General features: G+C 44.8%; 1 protein-coding gene across 1 annotated transcript in view; it reads left to right on the forward strand.

The window, feature by feature from the left end:
• RS1 (retinoschisin 1) overlaps positions 1-19,832 on the forward strand; it is a 51,193-nt gene that overhangs the window by 13,425 nt on the left and 17,936 nt on the right. The window contains exons 3-6 of the mRNA XM_068265649.1: positions 1,275-1,337; positions 14,458-14,556; positions 15,900-15,916; positions 18,817-18,904. Of these exons, the coding sequence (XP_068121750.1) occupies positions 18,898-18,904 (7 nt within the window). The 5' untranslated portion in view covers positions 1,275-1,337; positions 14,458-14,556; positions 15,900-15,916; positions 18,817-18,897. The remainder of the gene's footprint in view (positions 1-1,274; positions 1,338-14,457; positions 14,557-15,899; positions 15,917-18,816; positions 18,905-19,832) is intronic.

The raw sequence follows: 19,832 nt of genomic DNA on the forward strand, positions 1-19,832 counted from the left end.
AGATAAGTCATTATCAGTTTTTCAAATGCTTTCATGACCAGTGATGTCAGGGCAACAGGCCTGTAATCATTTAAACATGTAGGTTTTTTTTTTTTTTGAATTGGTACAATAGTTGCGCTTTTAAAACAGGCAGGAACAATTGAGAGTTCTAGAGATGCTTTGAATATGTCTGCAAATACAGGCGCTAATTGGTCGGCACAGAGATTCAAGCATTTCGCAGACACAGCGGCTGGTCCCATTGCTTTCCTGGTGTTTTGTTTTTTAAAGAGTCCATTTACATCTGATTGGCATATTGTTAGAGCATGCACATCTGGGGACAGGTTAATAGATTGTGTCTGGCCTCCTGTGTTGTGTAGTTGCTGAGGCACCGCAGGGGGTGGAGACGTTGGCTGGCAGGAAGAGTGTTCAGTTTGCCTGTGGCAGAGATGCAAATTGACTTGTTGTGTTTGGCTTTTGTTGGTAGTGTCAAACCTGCAATAAAATGTATTCAGTTCATCTGCAAGCTGCAGGTTATGTAGTGAGGGGGGAGGAGATTTCTTCCTGTAGCTGGTAATTCCAGTTGCCTGACGTCCTGCTAATCTTTCAGGCATCAGTAGTGTCTAAATCACACACCTGAAACAAGCGTGTGGCAATTCAGTGTAACTTTAGTCAAACATCTGATCTGCATGCTTGTTCATGGTCTATGGCTAAATGTAATAGAGACAGAGGATCAGAAGGAAAGCAAGGCAATGTGCATTGTGTAAAAGGAAATACATATGACAGCCTACATGTCCCTCTCACTTCAGGTGTCCATTAAACACATTTTTTTTTTAGCTTCTGAAATCAGCAATGAGCACAATAATGTGCCAGACAGTTTGTGGTGTTTGCAAAACCTGTCAGAGGTTGGGGAGGTTATTAGCAGTCTACACACAGGTCCACTGGAAACCTTTTCATTATCAAATGTGACAAATAAAAACCCACTATCTGATTGCTGGAGAGGGCTTTACAGTGAATGTAATAAAAAAATATGCAAACACAGATCAGAGTTTTTATAAAAAAGATTTAGGCTATGAGGTTGACACACGATTGGCGAGTAATATCAAACCGTACATATAATATCATTGCAGCTCTAACTGCGGAGGTTGGAACAGAAAGATTTCATTTAAATGAGTTATATTGATTGTGTTCAAACCACAGAAGCCTAATGACACTGTTCCATATACAGATCTTGCTGATGATTTGGTCTGATGGATTTCTGTGTGAAAATACAGCTAACGCTCTGTATTCTATTACAGCTGCTGAATGTGGAAAATCTGATGGAGAGGTCTCCTCAGCTGATGGTCCCAATGACACAAAAGGTCTGTTATTTTCAAGAAAGCAAACATTGCTTATGTAAATATCATTAAGCTTAAAATATACTGTAAGCATTATCTAAATGGTGTTTCTCAAAATTTTATTGGTATTTACGCCTTTTTAAACTCTGTACTCACCAAGTACCACCTAGCTTAGTAAACATCACAAGTACCCCTTGACAAATATATATTTAATCGTAATACATAATTGGTTCTAAACAATTTACAAGCATTTACTATTGCTTTTAATTGGCTAAAACACTAAGTTGGTGTTGTTTAAATACAATTTATTATTTTTTAAAACTCGAAATTTGTTGTTATTGGTTAAGTATATCAAGCCCTAGTACCCCCTGGAACCATCAGAAGTACTTCCTAGGGTACCATATCAGTCAGAAAAGAATTCCGTGCAGCACTATTTAGTGGATGACATGGGTGAATGTTAACAAGGGCATGCTTAAAGAGACTCTAAAGCCTAAAAAAAACCTGTTTTTACTTAACAGTCTTCATTAACATGAATGCCCTACCTGAAACGCCGCATCCTCGCAGCTAAACTCTCAATTAAAACCCCCGAAATCCCAGGGCAAAAATCCACGACTTCACAAAATGTGGATTTTGCTGCCCGGGGGAGGCAGAGCTTTGGGCTGTAGCTCTGCCTCCAGACAAATCAATCTGCGCTGATCGCTGCATCCCCCTGCCCCTCTCTGTGAAAGAAGACTGAGAGGGGCGGGGAGAGGCGGCGATTGCGCAGATTGCCGGGAGTAGAGGCAGAGCTACTGCCCAAAGCTCTGCCTCTACACGGAAGGAGCCCCAAATCTTCCCCCGGGGATTTTGGGGGTATTAATTGAGAGTTCTGGCACGGGGATGCAGCATTTCAGGTAGGGCATTAATGCTTAAGAAGACTGTTAAGTAAAAACAGGATTTTTTTGAGGCTTCAGTGTCTCTTTAAAAGGTGGTGCGGGCATAGAGGAAGGTACTAATCCTAATTGGCTTGTGGTGCTTACTATGGACCTGCCATGATAGCAGACATTAAAGGGAACCTAAACTGAGAAGGATATGAATTTTCCTTTTGAAATAATACCAGTTGCCTGACTCTCCTGCTGATCCCGTGTCTCTAATACTTTTAGCCACAGCCCCTTAACAAGCATGCAGATCAGGTGCTCTGACTGAAGTCAGACTGGATTAGCTGCATGCCTGTTTCAGGTGTGTGATTCAGCCACTATTGCAACCAAAGAGATCAGCAGACCTGCCAAGGAACTGGTATTGTTTAAAGGAAACATCCAAATCCCTCTCAGTTTAGGTTCCCTTTAAGTAAACCGTAGTCCATCTATGAAAGACCACAGAGGGCTATGGGAGAGGGCAGCCATCTTACCAACTTGTCTGCATGGCAACCAGAAAGGGTGTAATCCTGAAACTGATGTGTGATTCTTGTTCTTGACCTAATCAAATAAAGATATGCACACCTGATATGCAATTCTGGGCTTTATTCAATTCACATTTTCTCCAAAGTTTTCTCCTAGGTGATCATTTTTTATCTACTGTTTAAAATAACTTTTTTGTAGCACTTCAAAAAATACCAAGAAGGTATGTGAAAAAGTACTGTTAAAACTATTCTGAGTACTTTCATGCTTGCTGGTAGCTTAAAAAGCATTTAATTGATAAGGTGTGAAAATATCACCTAGGAGAAAAAGGTAATTGATAAAGGGCCACTGTGTGTATGTTTTATTAGTACTGTAATAAGGTGCCAACTAATGATACAATCTGGATTAGTCAAAAAAGTCAAACTCGCCACACATAGTGTATATACGGTAAATGTAATGCAGAAGTCGCACACACATAAAAAACACACTTACTCCTGTTGATGAGAGGAGTCAGCAAGTAAGCTGGAGTGCTGTCATCAAAAAGCGGAACACCGTGGCCAGCTGGACTGCACAAGAAGCCTCATCAAGGCAGTGAACACAATCCAGCTGCACGCTCAGACACTTCCTACTTCGAGAGCTTACGTCACAACACGTTTCGGGTGTCTCCCCCTTCATCAGGTTCAAGCTTTATTGTACAATCTTACCACTAATGTAATATGAGGGACTGCCTAAAAAACTAATTGAAAGTATGTTCCCTCACTTTACTTTTCTACTACATAGATTTGGTGAGATTGTACAATTAAGATGGTATCATTAGTGGGCACTGTCACGGAATAGCCGTGAGAAACGCAGGTGAATCTAGAGAATTCACAGTCGCTTTCCTGATCGCTCCCTGTCGGATCTGAGCAGTCGTGCAAGCGATCCGAAAATGACATTTTGTGTTATTTTAAATCCAGAGATATGTTCCCCTGTGAGCCAGAGCAGTCCCCTCACCCCTCCGGAATGTCGCACGTGGCTGGACTCCCTGCAGGGCCCAGCTTATTCCCCCTACAGCAGATGTCCCCATGAAAAGGACCAGGAAACTGGCTCCACAGGGGGGCCATAGAAAGCCAGCCGATCCGGCACCGAGCATGGGCCATAAGGAAAGCATGGGTGATATGATTTCCTGTCGGCATACGAAAACCGTATGTCGCACAGCTATAAAATTCATATCGTCTTGTCCGGTAAACCCTGGCCATCGTGCTGATATGAAATTCCTTGGGATAGACCGTCCGGTTATCGAGATATGAATCTTCTCAGGAGCCTGACCCGCTGGCTTAGCCGTGTCTGATGTCATATTAATCTGTATTTTCCAACAAGTCTGAAGCTGTTACCCCCCTAAATATAACGTGTATGGTTCAGGAGTTACAGCATTTCATAAGTTTAGCCCTAAAATCTCTCAGAGGGAATGAACTGTCATTGGTGGGTGACTCAGATGGGCCGGCATTGCCACACCCCCAAACCAGCTTCATCAAAAGCACCTGGCCAGCAGGAGGGCATCATTCCTCCCTTTACCATCTTCATGACAATCTGCTGCCAGCCAGAGGACATAGGGCTGGTGGCCATTTTGCTGACCCATCTGAACAAAGAACTCTAAGAACTTGAAACCGTTTTGCTTGAACTTGATTGGAAACCAGAACTCTGATTTTTCCCACAAAAAGGACATCTTTCCAGGAACTAAGTATTTTTCTCCCTTCTTTTATTTTTCATTCTGGCTATTACTGTTTCAATAATTGTTGATTTTAATAATTGTCTGTATATATTAATTATTTATATTGCTGTGAATAAAGACTTCTCCCAAGTCATTCACTGTTTCGCTACCCTGCTTATCAGCACACACAGAAATGATCCCGGGTCTCTGAAGATACGCTACTGTTTGTTTGTTGTTGGCTAGACAGAATATCGTGTGTTAACCGTTTTATTCGCAGGACTAGTCAGTTAGTGAGTTCCTCTGTCTCCGGAAACAGAGGTGGTGGCAGATCCCATGAACTAGTGTGTGAGTTGTAATCACCCGTGTCTCACAGGCTCCCTTCTGAGTTGTCTGCGGCTAATTCTTAACGGTTCCTGCGCATTGACTGCGACCAGAGTTCGCACGATCTGTGCGCTGGCACCGTTTAGAAGGCTAAGTGCGGTCAGCCACTGAGGGCTCCTGTGACAGTGTTAGGCAGCGGTTGGGACCTGTGTTGTGCTGAAAGTATCTACGATAGCGCTAGCGCTATCGAGAAACGAACTAATTCGTTGGTGTAGCTGGAAGGCAATATATTTTTTATATATACAGAGAGACTGTGTAGCCAGTACCCCTTCCCCAAAGTTTTATTTTATTTGGCATGGAAATGTCCGGGAACTACCAGAACATGTGCCTAGCAGACCTGGAAAATCTTTGCGAAGAGAGGGGCATTGGCATCCTCCGCAAGACAAAACGGGACCTGATAGCCGACTTGTCCAGATGGGATACCCAGCAACTGCGGGAGCCGGGAGTGTCCGCTGAGGTGGATACCAGCCCATCTGACAATCGAGGGGAACCAGAGACTGAGACTCCGGACCGTACAGAGGTTGTGCATCCTGAGGGCCCTGCATCAACAGTTACGCCGGAGAATGTCAGTGTGGACCCCAATCCCAGAGTTTCTGACAGTACTCGCCCGGAACTGGCCAGTACTGGACTGTCCATGGGTGCTGACCCGGTAATGCAGCAGGCATTACAAAAGCTCATGGAGACTGACCTGGACAAGTACCTGCAGTACATGCGTGAGGAGCGCCAATCTGCAGAACGCAAGGCGGCTGAGGAACGCCAATCTGCGGAACGCACAGCTGCTGCTGCTGCTGCTGAACGCCACGCGGAGAGGGATGCCGCAGAGGCGCGGGAGAGACGACAGCATGAGCTCAACATGGCAAAGGTTCAACAGGCCAGCCGGAGTTCACCGCCCAGCCTCCCTGCCGAAGGAGCTGCAGCACCCGTAAGTGCAAAATTTAAATTTGCTAATATTGAAAAAGACACTGACATTGACTTGTTTTTGCGGTCTTTTGAAAAAGCATGCCGTCAGTATCGTCTGTCCCAAGACCAGTGGGCCAGACATCTGACACCTTTGCTGCGCTACAAAGCGCTTGATGCCTTCGCAGAATTGCCTGCGGAGAAGGATAATGATTATGCTGCTATAAAAGACGCTATCATTACTAAGTACCAGCTGACGCCAGAAGCCTATCGGAAAAAGTTCAGGGCCTGGCAGAAAAAGCCTTCTGATTCGTACCGAGATGTGGCCAGCAGCTTGCTCACCACACTCCGCCAGTGGACACTAGGCCTCACCAAAGGGTCTTATGATGTCCTGGAGGACTTGATAGTCCTGGAACAATTTCTGAACATTTGCCCTGCTGATGTACGCCAGTTTGTGCTAGAACGCAGGCCGGCTTCAGCAACTGTCGCTGCAGACCTTGCTGAGACTTTTGCAACTACCCGGGTGGCTGATACCCGCAGAACTGTCCCATCCAGCTGGAGAGGAGGTCAGCCCAATACCTCGGCAGACCCTCCTGCCCCTGTGAGCCGTCCGCCACAGAGGCCACCCAGCGCAGCTGCTGCACCCAGGCCTGCCGCGCCTGGAGAGGTCACCTGTCACTACTGCCGCCAGCCCGGACACATGAAATTCGACTGTCCGGAGCGGAGACAGACACCACCAGCACCTGGATCATCTGCATCACCTGCACCTCACCCACAGCAGAGGCAACCCACCAGCGAACCACAGCCTGGATCATCAGATTTTGTCCTGTTTGCACGCGGACAGGAAACCCGCGACCGAACCGACCAGCAGCAACTTGTTAGAGTGAACGGCAAAGTTGTCACCGGATTTCGAGACACCGGAGCTGACATCACGTTAGTTCACTCACATCTTGTGCCAAAGGAGAGCATCAGCTCCAGCCGATCCCTGGCCCTTACTGGAGTAGAGGGCACCCTTTTCCACATAGCCCACGCAAAAGTGAAGCTGGATTGGGGAGTGGGAGGGGTCCACGAAAGGGTTGTTGGGGTTATGAAGGATCTCCCAGTCCCTGTGTTGCTGGGGACTGATTTGGGCAAGCTTGTGTCCTACTATGAACCTGCCACGACCGCCTTGTCGCTCACGGAAGGAGACGGACTCTCCACCCACCACCAGGTACTTTATACACTTGGGGGAGCACCAGGGGGAGGTGGGTTGAATGTGCCCAGTTCAAGGGTACCAGGTTCAATAGTGCCTGCTTCAAAGGCACCTGAGTTTGAGGTACAGGCTGTCTGTTGTGATGATGCTGTAACTGTACCTGAGTTTCCTGTACAACCTGTCTGTAATGAAAAAATGTCTATACCTGTCAATGTCATTACTGCATGCAATGATGATTTGAGTAATGCCCGTCTGTGCCATTCTGACAGTGTACCTGTGCTAGCAGTACCGCGCAGCTGCACTGTTCAGAACCCGAGCTCAGAACAGGTGGAGGGGGTTCCAGCCTCCTCCCCCTCCTCTGACCGCAGGGATGAGACCTTTCAGCCGCTGGCCTCGTGTGACATGAGCCAGTTGGCTGAAACTGACAGCGCCGTATTCTCAGCCGCACTACAAAGTGACCCAAGCCTGGAGGTGCTCAGGCAGCAAGCCGCTGAGCCCCTCGCAGACGGGGCCGCTTTCAAGGTGTACTGGGAAGGTGGGAGACTGTACAGTGAGTCTGTACAGCCCCCTACAGGTAGATCCCACGCGAATACCAAGTGGCTTGTGGTCCCGAGTGCGTTCAGGGGACATGTGCTGAAATCCGCACATGGTAATCCTCTGACAGGGCACTCGGGTGTCCGCAAGACACTCGCCGGTATTCGGAACCAGTTTCATTGGCCCCGAATGAACAGGGATGTAGCAAACTACTGCAGGGCATGTGCCGTCTGTCAAGAGCTGGGAAGGTCCAGGGATTCCCGCGGGGTTCCCTTAGGTCCACAGCCACTCAGCAGGGGAACCCTGCGTGGGCTGGCTGTTGACCTAACCAACCCACTGCCCGTTGTCAGCAGTCCCGGCAGACACCACGTCCGACTGCAGTGGCGCAAACGCCCTGTCCAGAACGGTCCATGTTGGGTCAACCCTGAGGGTAGCAGACCGCGACCGGTCCAGGGGAACCGAGCCACAGGCTCCAATAGGTTTCCCTGCCGCACCGGCAACCCGAGACCCGTCAGCCAGGTTGGCCGACACTGGAACGCTGATGGGCTGTCCCGGTGTCAGGGGGAACTAGGCCCAACAGCGCCAATGGCTGCTACGACGGATGTCTTGCTGACAACCCTCTACACAGCGTCAGGAAAGGGAGGTGTCACGGAATAGCCGTGAGAAACGCAGGTGAATCTAGAGAATTCACAGTCGCTTTCCTGATCGCTCCCTGTCGGATCTGAGCAGTCGTGCAAGCGATCCGAAAATGACATTTTGTGTTATTTTAAATCCAGAGATATGTTCCCCTGTGAGCCAGAGCAGTCCCCTCACCCCTCCGGAATGTCGCACGTGGCTGGACTCCCTGCAGGGCCCAGCTTATTCCCCCTACAGCAGATGTCCCCATGAAAAGGACCAGGAAACTGGCTCCACAGGGGGGCCATAGAAAGCCAGCCGATCCGGCACCGAGCATGGGCCATAAGGAAAGCATGGGTGATATGATTTCCTGTCGGCATACGAAAACCGTATGTCGCACAGCTATAAAATTCATATCGTCTTGTCCGGTAAACCCTGGCCATCGTGCTGATATGAAATTCCTTGGGATAGACCGTCCGGTTATCGAGATATGAATCTTCTCAGGAGCCTGACCCGCTGGCTTAGCCGTGTCTGATGTCATATTAATCTGTATTTTCCAACAAGTCTGAAGCTGTTACCCCCCTAAATATAACGTGTATGGTTCAGGAGTTACAGCATTTCATAAGTTTAGCCCTAAAATCTCTCAGAGGGAATGAACTGTCATTGGTGGGTGACTCAGATGGGCCGGCATTGCCACACCCCCAAACCAGCTTCATCAAAAGCACCTGGCCAGCAGGAGGGCATCATTCCTCCCTTTACCATCTTCATGACAATCTGCTGCCAGCCAGAGGACATAGGGCTGGTGGCCATTTTGCTGACCCATCTGAACAAAGAACTCTAAGAACTTGAAACCGTTTTGCTTGAACTTGATTGGAAACCAGAACTCTGATTTTTCCCACAAAAAGGACATCTTTCCAGGAACTAAGTATTTTTCTCCCTTCTTTTATTTTTCATTCTGGCTATTACTGTTTCAATAATTGTTGATTTTAATAATTGTCTGTATATATTAATTATTTATATTGCTGTGAATAAAGACTTCTCCCAAGTCATTCACTGTTTCGCTACCCTGCTTATCAGCACACACAGAAATGATCCCGGGTCTCTGAAGATACGCTACTGTTTGTTTGTTGTTGGCTAGACAGAATATCGTGTGTTAACCGTTTTATTCGCAGGACTAGTCAGTTAGTGAGTTCCTCTGTCTCCGGAAACAGAGGTGGTGGCAGATCCCATGAACTAGTGTGTGAGTTGTAATCACCCGTGTCTCACAGGCTCCCTTCTGAGTTGTCTGCGGCTAATTCTTAACGGTTCCTGCGCATTGACTGCGACCAGAGTTCGCACGATCTGTGCGCTGGCACCGTTTAGAAGGCTAAGTGCGGTCAGCCAGTAGGGCTCCTGTGACAGGCACCTTGCCTCAAGTTTACACGCATGACCTGTAATTAGTCCTGCACAGTTACAGACAATTGAATCTGCACTGGTGAAAACATGACCAGCTTAGCCCATTCACCTCCACTACTGTATCATATGGCGCTAAGTGTAACCCGCTGCTCTCAAAACACTGCATATACTGGCTTTCATTGGAAAAGCAGGGTGCTGTAGTAGTAGATATGAAGGCCTGATTGCCATCACTGCATGTACAGTGTCTGCCTCTAGCAGCAGTCCTTATGGCTAGGAGATTGTCACTTTTTCACTCATGGTGGCCTGATGTAAATTGTGCTACACTTAATATCTTAGCTAAGTGTAGCTGCCCTATTTCAAAGTAGTAGTGGAATCATTTGTGAAAACAGTTCTTCATATTTATATATCAAATAAGGCAGGATAAAATGTTAAAGTGACCCAGAGACGAGCGCTGTTAAAGATTTTTACTTACCTGGGTTTTCCTTCGGCCCCATAAGCATAGATGTGTCCCTCCCGCGGTCAGCAGTTCAGCCGCGATCAGCTGTATTATTGTGCCTAGTCTGACTCAGTGACGTCAGCCGGGGATCTTTTGCGCTTGCACAGAAGGTCAGCGCATGCACTGAAGACCCCCTTCTGACGTAACTGAGCCGAATACTGAAGTTGATTGCCGGTTAACGGAGGACTGCGGGAGGACAGTGAGGGACACATCGGTGCTTATGGGGCTGGAGGAAGCCCCAGGTAAGTACCGTGTACCAGAGACGAGCGCTGATAAAGATTTTTAAGGACCAGAGACTGCTGGTATAAGAATTGGCTTACCAACGACGCACGAACCCACCACCTATCGCGCCTCTCTCCTGTCGCTAAAGCTCACTTGATCTGTTGTTGCTATAACAGTAGAGCTCAGTGAGTTGGTCAGGAGCCAATGAACTGACCCTGTGATCATCAGTATAAAAGCAACGTTATTCAAAAGCACAGCATTGCTCCTATACTTATACATACAGTGGTGTGAAATGCTATTTGCCCCCTTCCTGATTTCTTATTCTTTTGCATGTTTGTCACAATGTTTCTGCTCATCAAAAACCGTTAACTATTAGTCAAAGATAACATAACTGAACACAAAATGCAGTTTTAAATGATGGTTTTTATTATTTAGTGAGGAAAAAAAACTCAAAACCTACATGGCCCTGTGTGAAAAAGTGATTGCCCCCTTGTTAAAAAATAACTTAACTGTAGTTTATCACACCTGAGTTCAATTTCTGTAGTCACCCCCAGGCCTGATAACTGCCACACCTGTTTCAATCAAGAAATCACTTAAATAGGAGCTATCTGACACAGAGAAGTAGACCGAAAGCACCTCAAAAGCTAGACATCATGCCAAGATCCAAAGAAATTCAGGAACAAATGAGAACAAAAGTACTGTAATTGAGATCTATCAGTCTGGTAAAGGTTATAAAGCCATTTCTAAAGCTTTGGGACTCCAGCGAACCACAGTGAGAGCCATTATCCACAAATGGCAAAAACATGGAACAGTGATGAACCTTCCCAGGAGTGGCTGGCCGACCAAAATTACCCCAAGAGCGCAGAGAAAACTCATCCGAGAGGCCACAAAAGGCCCCAGGACAACATCTAAAGAACTGCAGGCCTCACTTGCCTCAATTAAGGTCAGTGTTCACAACTCGACCATAAGAAAGAGACTGGGCGAAAACGGCCTGCATGGCAAATATCCAAGGCGCAAACCACTTTTAAGCAAAAAGAACATTAAGGCTCGTCTCAATTTTGCTAAAAAAACATCTCAATGATTGCCAAGACTTTTGGAAAAATACCTTGTGGACCGCCGAGACAAAAGTGAACTTTTTGGAAGGTGCGTGTCCTGGTAAATCTGTCGTAGAAGTAACACAGCATTTCAGCAAAAGAACATCATACCAACAGTAAAATATGGTGGTGGTAGTGTGATGGTCTGGGGTTGTTTTGCTGCTTTAGGACCTGGAAGGCTTGCTGTGATAGATGGAACCATGAATTCTACTGTGTACCAAAAAATCCTGAAGGAGAATGTCCGGCCATCTGTTCGTCAACTCAAGCTGAAGCGATCTTGGGTGCTGCAGCAGGACAATGACCCAAAAGACACCAGCAAATCCACCTCTGAATGGCTGAAGAAAAACAAAATGAAGACTTTGGAGTAACCTAGTCAAAGCCCTGACCTGAATCCTATTGAGATGTTGTCGCATGACCTTAAAAAGGCAGTTCATGCTAGAAAACCCTCAAATAAATCTGAATTACAACAATTCTGCAAATGAGTGGGCCAAAATTCCTCCAGAGCGCTGTAAAAGACTTGTTGCAAGTTATCGCAAACGCTTGATTGCAGTTATTGCTGCTAAGGGTGGCCCAACCAGTTATTAGGTTCTTTTTCACACAGGGTTTTGAGGGTTTTTTTCTCACTAAATAATAAAAACCATCATTTAAAACTGCATTTTGTGTTCAATTACGTTATCTTTAACTAATGGTTAACGGTTTTTGATGAGCAGAAACATTTAAGTGTGACAAACATGCAAAAAGAATAAGAAATCAGGAAGGGGGCAAATAGTTTTTCACACCACTGTATGTAATTTAACAAACACAGTGTCCAATATGTATTTAAGATCTAGGTGGTTGGAATCTCTTTGAGATGGGAGGACTTTTCCCTCCACTCACCTATAAAGATCCCATCTTTGACTAAGGGCACATCTTAGGCCCGACACGCGTCAGTTTGATCCTGTGGATGTCGACATCTTTTGTGTGGATTTTTTCTAATAAAGAATACCAGCTTTTATAAACTCTATTGAAGTCTGTGGATCCTTTCCTATTGTTCATTATGGTCTGGCTTACCAGATCCTACACCAGGGGTACATTTGTCTGGCGGTAGAGCAATTGGACCTTTTCTATGAACACATTTATAGTATAAAAAAGTTTAAGCATATTTCATGAGAGTACATCAGCAAGATCCATCAGAGCTTAACTTTTTTGGAATCCAAAAATTTGTAGCAGATGGAAGGGGAAGCAAGAAAGTAAGGTAGTTAGAACAGTTGGAAACAAAATGGGGGTTTGAGTTGAACACTTTAGCCCCACAAGACCTAACTACAGAGATCGATCTTATTTGCTTTATAGCCAATGATTAGCTATTCTCTTTTGGGCAACAGCATGAGTTATGGTTATTTTATAATTTACTACTAGAGGTCATCATTGTTAAAAGCTAAGTGTACCAAACCTCCATTAACTGGAATGTATTTTAACATATTTTAATAGGGAACCGTATTTGATTTAGTATATTTTTATTGTTAATCGGAGGAATTAAAAGATAAAAGGGTTTTTTTTTTCTGCATTCTTTCTATGATGATTATATGCCTATATTTTAACCACTTCACCACTGAGGGGTTTTACCCCCTGACCACCAGAGCAATTTTCACCTTTCAGCGCGCCTTCCATTCATTCGTCTTTAACTTTATTATTACTTATCCCAATGAAATGAACTATATCTTGTTTTTTTCGCCACCAATTAGGCTTTCTTTAGGTGGGACATTATGCCAAGAATTATTTTATTCTAAATGTGTTTTAATGGGGAAATAGGAAAAAATGTGGGAAAAAATTATTTTTCAGTTTTCGGCCATTATAGTTTTTAAATAAAGCATGCTACTGTAATTAAAACCCATGAAATGTATTAACCCATTTGTCCCAGTTATAAAACCATTTAAATTATGTCCCTATCACAATGTTTGGCGACAATATTTTATTTGGAAATAAAGGTGTATTTTTTTCAGTTTTGCATCCATCCCTAATTACAAGCCCGCAGTTTATAAAGTAACAGTGTTATACCCTCTTGACATAAATATTTAAAAAGTTCAGTCCCTAAGGTAACTATTTATGTTTTTTTTTTTATTGTATTTTTTTTTTTTTTAATTACAAAAAAAAATAAAAAATTGGGGAGTGTGGGAGGTAATGAGTTAATTTATTGTGTAAATGTAATGTTTGTATATGTAAAATGCTTTTAGGGTGTAGTTTACTATTTGGCCACAAGATGGCCACAGAGTGTTTGTTTACATGCAACCTGTAAGCGTCCGGAAGGACGCTTACAGGAAGCAGTAGGAGGCTGGCCAAATCACAATGATCTCGCTGTTTCTGAAAGAAGCAGCAGATCATTGCGGGGGCTTAGATCAAAGAACGGGAATGGATTTTCCCGTTCATTGATCTCCGGGCGAGCGGGCGGCGGCGTGCACGAGCGGCGGGTGCGCGCGCACGAGCGGCGGGAGCGCGGACAGCGGCGGTAGCGCGGAAGGTACGGATTTCTCCGTCCCTGGTTTTTTAGGAGGGAAAAAAGGGGCGGAGAAATCCGTACGCGTGGGGGTAAAGTGGTTAAAGGACAACTGTAGCTATAGACCCTGAATATGCAGCAGATCAGGTGTTTCTGATATTAGTGTCAGATCTGACAAGATTAGCTGAATGCTTGTTTCTGGTGTGATTCAGACGCTACTGCAGCCACATAGATCAGCAGGGCTGCCAGGCAACCAATATTGTTTAAAAAGAAATAAACATGGAAGCCTCCCATGTTTTTCTCACTACAGTTGTCCTTTTTAGTAACACTAGAAGCCAGAAGTGAGTGGAGGATGTTCTGTTGTATTAGGTATCCTTCAGAATATGTGCGCCCATAAGCAAGATGGCGCGCGTGATTTTTTTTTGGGGGGGGGGGGGAAGTGGGCATAGGAGGATGTTGAATTCTCCCAGGAGTGAGAGCCAGACCTGGATGGAAATATCTCAGTCAATGGGTAAGACATTTTATTTGAATTGTACTGGTCTAAGGACAAAGGGCTGGTGAGCAATATTTAGCAAATGCAGTAGGGTGGAGGTGACATGACAAATGATGCAGTTTTGGTACATAGAGCTTAATTTTGCATTTTGGGTCAATTTGGTGTGTGGACCAGTGATGGAAGTTTTTTTTTTTTTACTTGTTCTATTGGTTTTATACATGGAGTAAATGTAATTTAAAGTCTACACTTAGGAAAGTTTTTGTTTCATTTTGTTATCCTGTATATGGAGGAGTGATACAGCGTACCAAGAGTGACGTTATTAGGTTGTGTGGGGACCTGAATTCCCATAGCCTCTCCAGACCTTATAACCTGGGTCTACAACACTCTGGTAAGCAGCACCATTTTCCACTGATGGTGGGACTGTCCATGTTATACACATAAAGTATATTTTGCTGAAGATTACTGGTGGAACTCTTCATTTGGTCATTCTGAGAATTGAAACTTTGGCAGCATTGGATTTGACAACACATTTTGCATGGGACTTATAGCCTTACTTATTGCATGATATCACAATGTCGGATGATCAATGAGATACAATTAATTTCTTCTTAAATTTAAATTTCATGTAAATGTTATGCAGCTTGAACTTGGACCAATACAAATTGACAGTAAGCTATTCTGATTAACCCAATTTCAAGCTGCATATAATTCACATGAGATTTAAATGCAAGGAGAAATGATTTGCATCTCATTGATCATGCCTGATTACAACCCCCCATATAACACCTCTAATGGCACTCAGTAATGGCTACCATCCTCACAGGTACTAGAGTCCTAATCACACACACCAGTGCCTGAAGTCACATGATGAGATAAACATAGGTACATATAGTACTAGCCCTATCAAGAAATTCTGTTGATTTTGTGAATAAAATATAGTTGTTATATATGCAAATTAGATTGTCAAACAGTGTGCCAAGTTCAGTTTGTTTTCCTGAAAAGTAAATAGAAGCCAAACGAGCTTAATCTGAGAAAGTACAACTGATGTTTTAGTGCAAAGGGTCATAACTTCTGTTTGTTTTGCAACTCAGCAAGATAGATTTATCATGCCTGCTGTTTAGAATTTAGTCTAAAAATAAATCCCTTAAACTGAAATAAGTAAAAATAAATCTCTAAACTGATAATAAAAATAAGACTACGTTCTGTGTTCTATTTACCTTTAGTAAAACACATGCAATGAATTTTCTCATAAGTTTATTCTTACTTCAGGTCTCCTTTAAGATGACCATTAACTATATGAATTTTCAAACGGTCGATTCTCCGATTCGATCATAATATCAATAGAATCGATCTGGTTTTCAGATTGATTTAATTAATCTGATTGAATTGGATAGCATCTTTACTTCTGTTAGTGGGCTTGAAAGATCGATATTATAATCAAGTAGTAGAATCATTCCTCTGAAGAATTGTATCATTAAATGGCCCGCTTTTAGTTAGCCAGAATATGCATTTCTTTACCGACAAATCAAGGTCATACAGATTCCTTGGTTAACTTGAGTAGAATCTGGCCTGGAATCGCTCCACCAGTAGTAGAAATGAGAATGATGTATTGCCTCTGAGACAAGTGTTTTATAAAGTCTAAAATCATATCTATTAAAACTGCAGCTATGTCCCAATGTTGGAATGTACAAATATGATTAACTGTTTTGTTTTCATGCACTTCATACACAGCACTAACTACCACTGAGGTAAGTCCATTCCATCAGAAGTACCGTATTTTCTGAAATAGAAGATGCACCCCCTTTTCTTCCCAAATTTTTTTGGGAAAAGGGTATCTTATATTCTACAGATAAAGAAAAAGGAGTGCACAGGGGAGCTATCGCTATACTTTTCCTGCTCCTGCCGCTGTGATCCTCTCCCCCTGGCTCTGTCAGCAATCCTCTTCTGCATCGTCTACTCCTCCTGGCTCCTCCAGCGGGCTCATCTTCAGTGGCAGCATTAGGCAGGGACACCGGCCGCCTACCGCTATGCTGAACCGCCAGGTCCACCATACCACTGCCTGCATCCATGCCGTCTCTGTACACTAGCGGTGCCGGAGGTCATGCATGACGTCATGATGGATGCAGGCAGCGGTATGGAGGACCCGACTGTTCAGCATAGTGGTAGGCAGCCAGTGTCCCTACCTACCGCTGCCACTGAAGAGGAGCGCGCTGCCAGGAGGAGAGGACATGCAGGAGAGGTATAGTGTGAAAGTATATTGTAGTGTAGTTAATTGTAGTGTAGTTAATTGAAGTGTAGTTTAGTGCAGTGTAGTGTAGTTAAGTGCAGTGTAGTTATGTGCAGCGTAGTGAAGTTTAGTTAATTGTAGTATAGTGTAGCTTAGTGCAGTGTAGTGTAGTTTTAGTTTAGATTAAGTGTAGTGCAGTGTATTGCTGCTGTGTAGCTTAGTTGTTGGGCAGCAGGGATCCGTGTAGTGTAGTGTACTGGTAGGGGCAACAGGGCTTAGTGTAGTGTAGCTGGGCAGTGTAGAGTAGCTTAGAAACAGTTGGGGTGGGGAGGTTAAAGGTCCTTAGGATGCCCCTGCAGGTTAGAGGCATCAAGTTTTTTTTTTCCCCCTGATTTTTGCCCTTTAACCACTTGCCGACCGTGCACTCATAACGTGCGTCGGCAAAGTGGCAGCTGCAGGACCAGCAACGCAGTTCTGCGTCGCAGGCTACAGGCTAATTAATCAGGAAGCAGCCGCTCGCGCGAGCGGCTGCTTCCTGTCAATTCACGGCGGGGGGCTTCGTGAATAGCTTGGGGGCCGCCGATCGTGGCTCGCAGGCTAAGTGTAAACACAAGCGGAAATAATCCGCTTTGTTTACATTTGTACAACGCTGCTAACAGTAGCAGTGTTGTACCAAATCAGCGATCCACGGCCAATCAGCGGCCGGGGATCGCTGTCACATGACAGGCAGGAGCCTGTTAGAGGCTGCACAGGACAGATCTGTTCCTGTGCAGACTCGGATCTCTGGGGGAGGGAGGAGAGGGAGGGGGGAATTTCGCCGCGAAGGGGGGCTTTGAGGTGCCCCCCCCCCGCAACACCCAGGCAGGCAGGAGCGATCAGACCCCCCCAGCACATCATCCCCCTAGTGGGGAAAAAAGGGGGGCGATCTGGTCGCTCTGCCTGGTGTTTGATCTGTGCTGGGGGCTGCACAGCCCACCCAGCACAGATCAGCTAAAACAGCGCTGGTCCTTAAGGGGGGGTAAAGGCTGGGTCATCAAGTGGTTAAACCTAGGTGCGTTTTATATGCCGGAGTGTCTTATATTCCGAAAAATACAGTTCAACTGAATATGGTGTGCATTTATTTCCTAAACCAAGTTTTTATATTTCAGACCATGCCTAGTCATTTTCTGGCCTTTCCTTCTGTTTCATAACATAGCTATAGAACATTTTAAGAGGAAACCACAAGGCATCATTTGTTAATAAAGCAGTCACATGACCCTCATTTTTGTCTATTAGTAATTTAGACCTTTTCATGGATGCTACTTCTATGTTCCTAGAGTCTTACCAAGTTACAGATAGCCCTTACACTATTTCAGATTTAAAGGACAACTGAAATAAGAAGAATATGGAGGCTGCCATATTTATTTCCTTTTAAACAATACCAGTTGCCTATCAGCCCTGCTGATCTATTTCACTGCAGTAGTGTTTGGTCTGCATATGCTTGTTCAGGGTCTATGACTAATAGTATGACAGGCAGAGGATCAGCAGGATAACCAGGAAACGGGTATTGTTTAAAAAGGAATAAATATGGCAGCCTCCATATGCCTCTCATTACAGTTGTCCTTTAAAAACAGTGCCATAGCTAGTTAAGGCCCATACTCCTCTCAGTATGATGCCCATAAGGAAAGACATAGGTATTCTGACACTCCTAACTTGAATATGCAGGTATGTTCTAGATAAGTTAGAAAGCACTATATGTGCAGGGTGAGCATTAAAGCCAGGCAGTGAGAATTTATCAGTGGTAGTGTCCACTATTGCAGTGTGCATTTTCTCTCATCAGAGTGCTGCTTTAATTCCAACCAGAACTTTTCATGTTTTTATTTAAAATAACGCAAAGGCACCTATAAAATAAAAATGGGTGTTTTTTTTAATCTCCCCAAAAGGGAGGTTCATAATGAAGTGTTCCGCTGGGGCGGAGGTTAGGATGTTCCTCATTACTCACCTACAGGGTGTTGCTTCTCTGGGACCCCAGCCTAGATGGGATGCCCAATCTCCTCCACAGAGGGGCCATATCTGCTGAATTATGTTATTCCTGATAGTGCCCCACGCATGCCGCAATACATGCCAGGAAATGTACTTCAAGGATGCAAGAACATCTCTGTACTCACTTCCACACACTCGCATCCATGAACTACAGAGAGAGACAATGCCAAGAACTACAAAATGCAGCAGATGTGATCCATTCAAAGAGGAGACGGTGCACCCCGTACAGGCCGGGGGCCGGAGGAGCAGCACCCTGTACGTAAGTAGTGAGGCTGATCCCTGCCCCTCCCCAACGGCACACTCTTTTACAAACCTCCCTTATGGGGAGATTCATTTAAAAAAAAAATTCTACTAGTGCTTAGCTTTATGTCTTACATCTTTTTATGATTTTGTCCACAGTGGCTAAGTAAAGCCTGCAAGTGTGATTGCCTTGGAGGGTCCTCATTAGCTCAGTCCTCTAAAATAACTGTATTGGACTGTATGCCAGGTAAGAACACAATTACCTTTTTTTTTGTAAGTTTTATTTTTGAAATTATGGTCTCATTTAACATGAACACTGAAACTACATAAGAAAAGGTTAAAGCAAACCTTTGCATGACAACAGGTCACATCTCAGACTGCTTTCACTAACTAGACACCTCTGAGGCTTGGGGAGATCTGATGTTTGCCTGGTCTTCTTAGTTGATAACCCAACCACATCCTTGCCATGCCTCCTCCAGCCTATACCTGGGTACTTACTCACTACAGAGTGAATTGGGTCAGTTAAAGGATACCCTAAGTTTTTTCTTCCTCTGTCTGAAAGAGTTAAATATCAGGTATGTAAGTGGCTGACTCAGTCCTGACTCAGACAGGAAGTGACTACAGTGTGACCCTCACTGATAAGAAATTCCCCTTTTCATCTCTTTATTGCTCTCAAAAGCTATTTTCTGCTAGGAAAATGTTTTATAGTTGGAATTTCTTATCATTGAGGGTCACACTGTAGGCACTTCCCCTCTGGAACTAACAGAGTCAGGACTGAGTCAGCCATTTACATCCCTGATATTTAACTCTTTCAGACAGAGGAAGAAAAAAAGGAACACAGCATAGTTATTCGTGTGCTAGGCACTGTACATACACATGTCTATTTCATCACGTCACATGTCACTTCAGGTATCCTTTAAAGAGGACCCGAGGTGGAGTTCTAACAACTAAATCCCCATACAGAGGCTGGCTCTGCCTGTAGAGCCCAGCCTCTGTTGCTAATCAGATCCCCCTAAAATCCCCCCTGCGCTCTGCCAGACCCCATAAATTACAGCCGCGCCATGCGGCTGTGTTTACCTTCCTAACGTCAGTCTCGGCGCTCCCCCCGCCTCCTGCAGAGCTCCGTCCCCGCCCGCATCCCATCCCTCCAATCAGTGGGGAGGGAAGTTACGCAG

This window comes from Hyperolius riggenbachi, chromosome 2 (assembly GCF_040937935.1).
Source record: "Hyperolius riggenbachi isolate aHypRig1 chromosome 2, aHypRig1.pri, whole genome shotgun sequence".
NCBI classification, from domain to species: Eukaryota; Metazoa; Chordata; class Amphibia; order Anura; family Hyperoliidae; genus Hyperolius; species Hyperolius riggenbachi.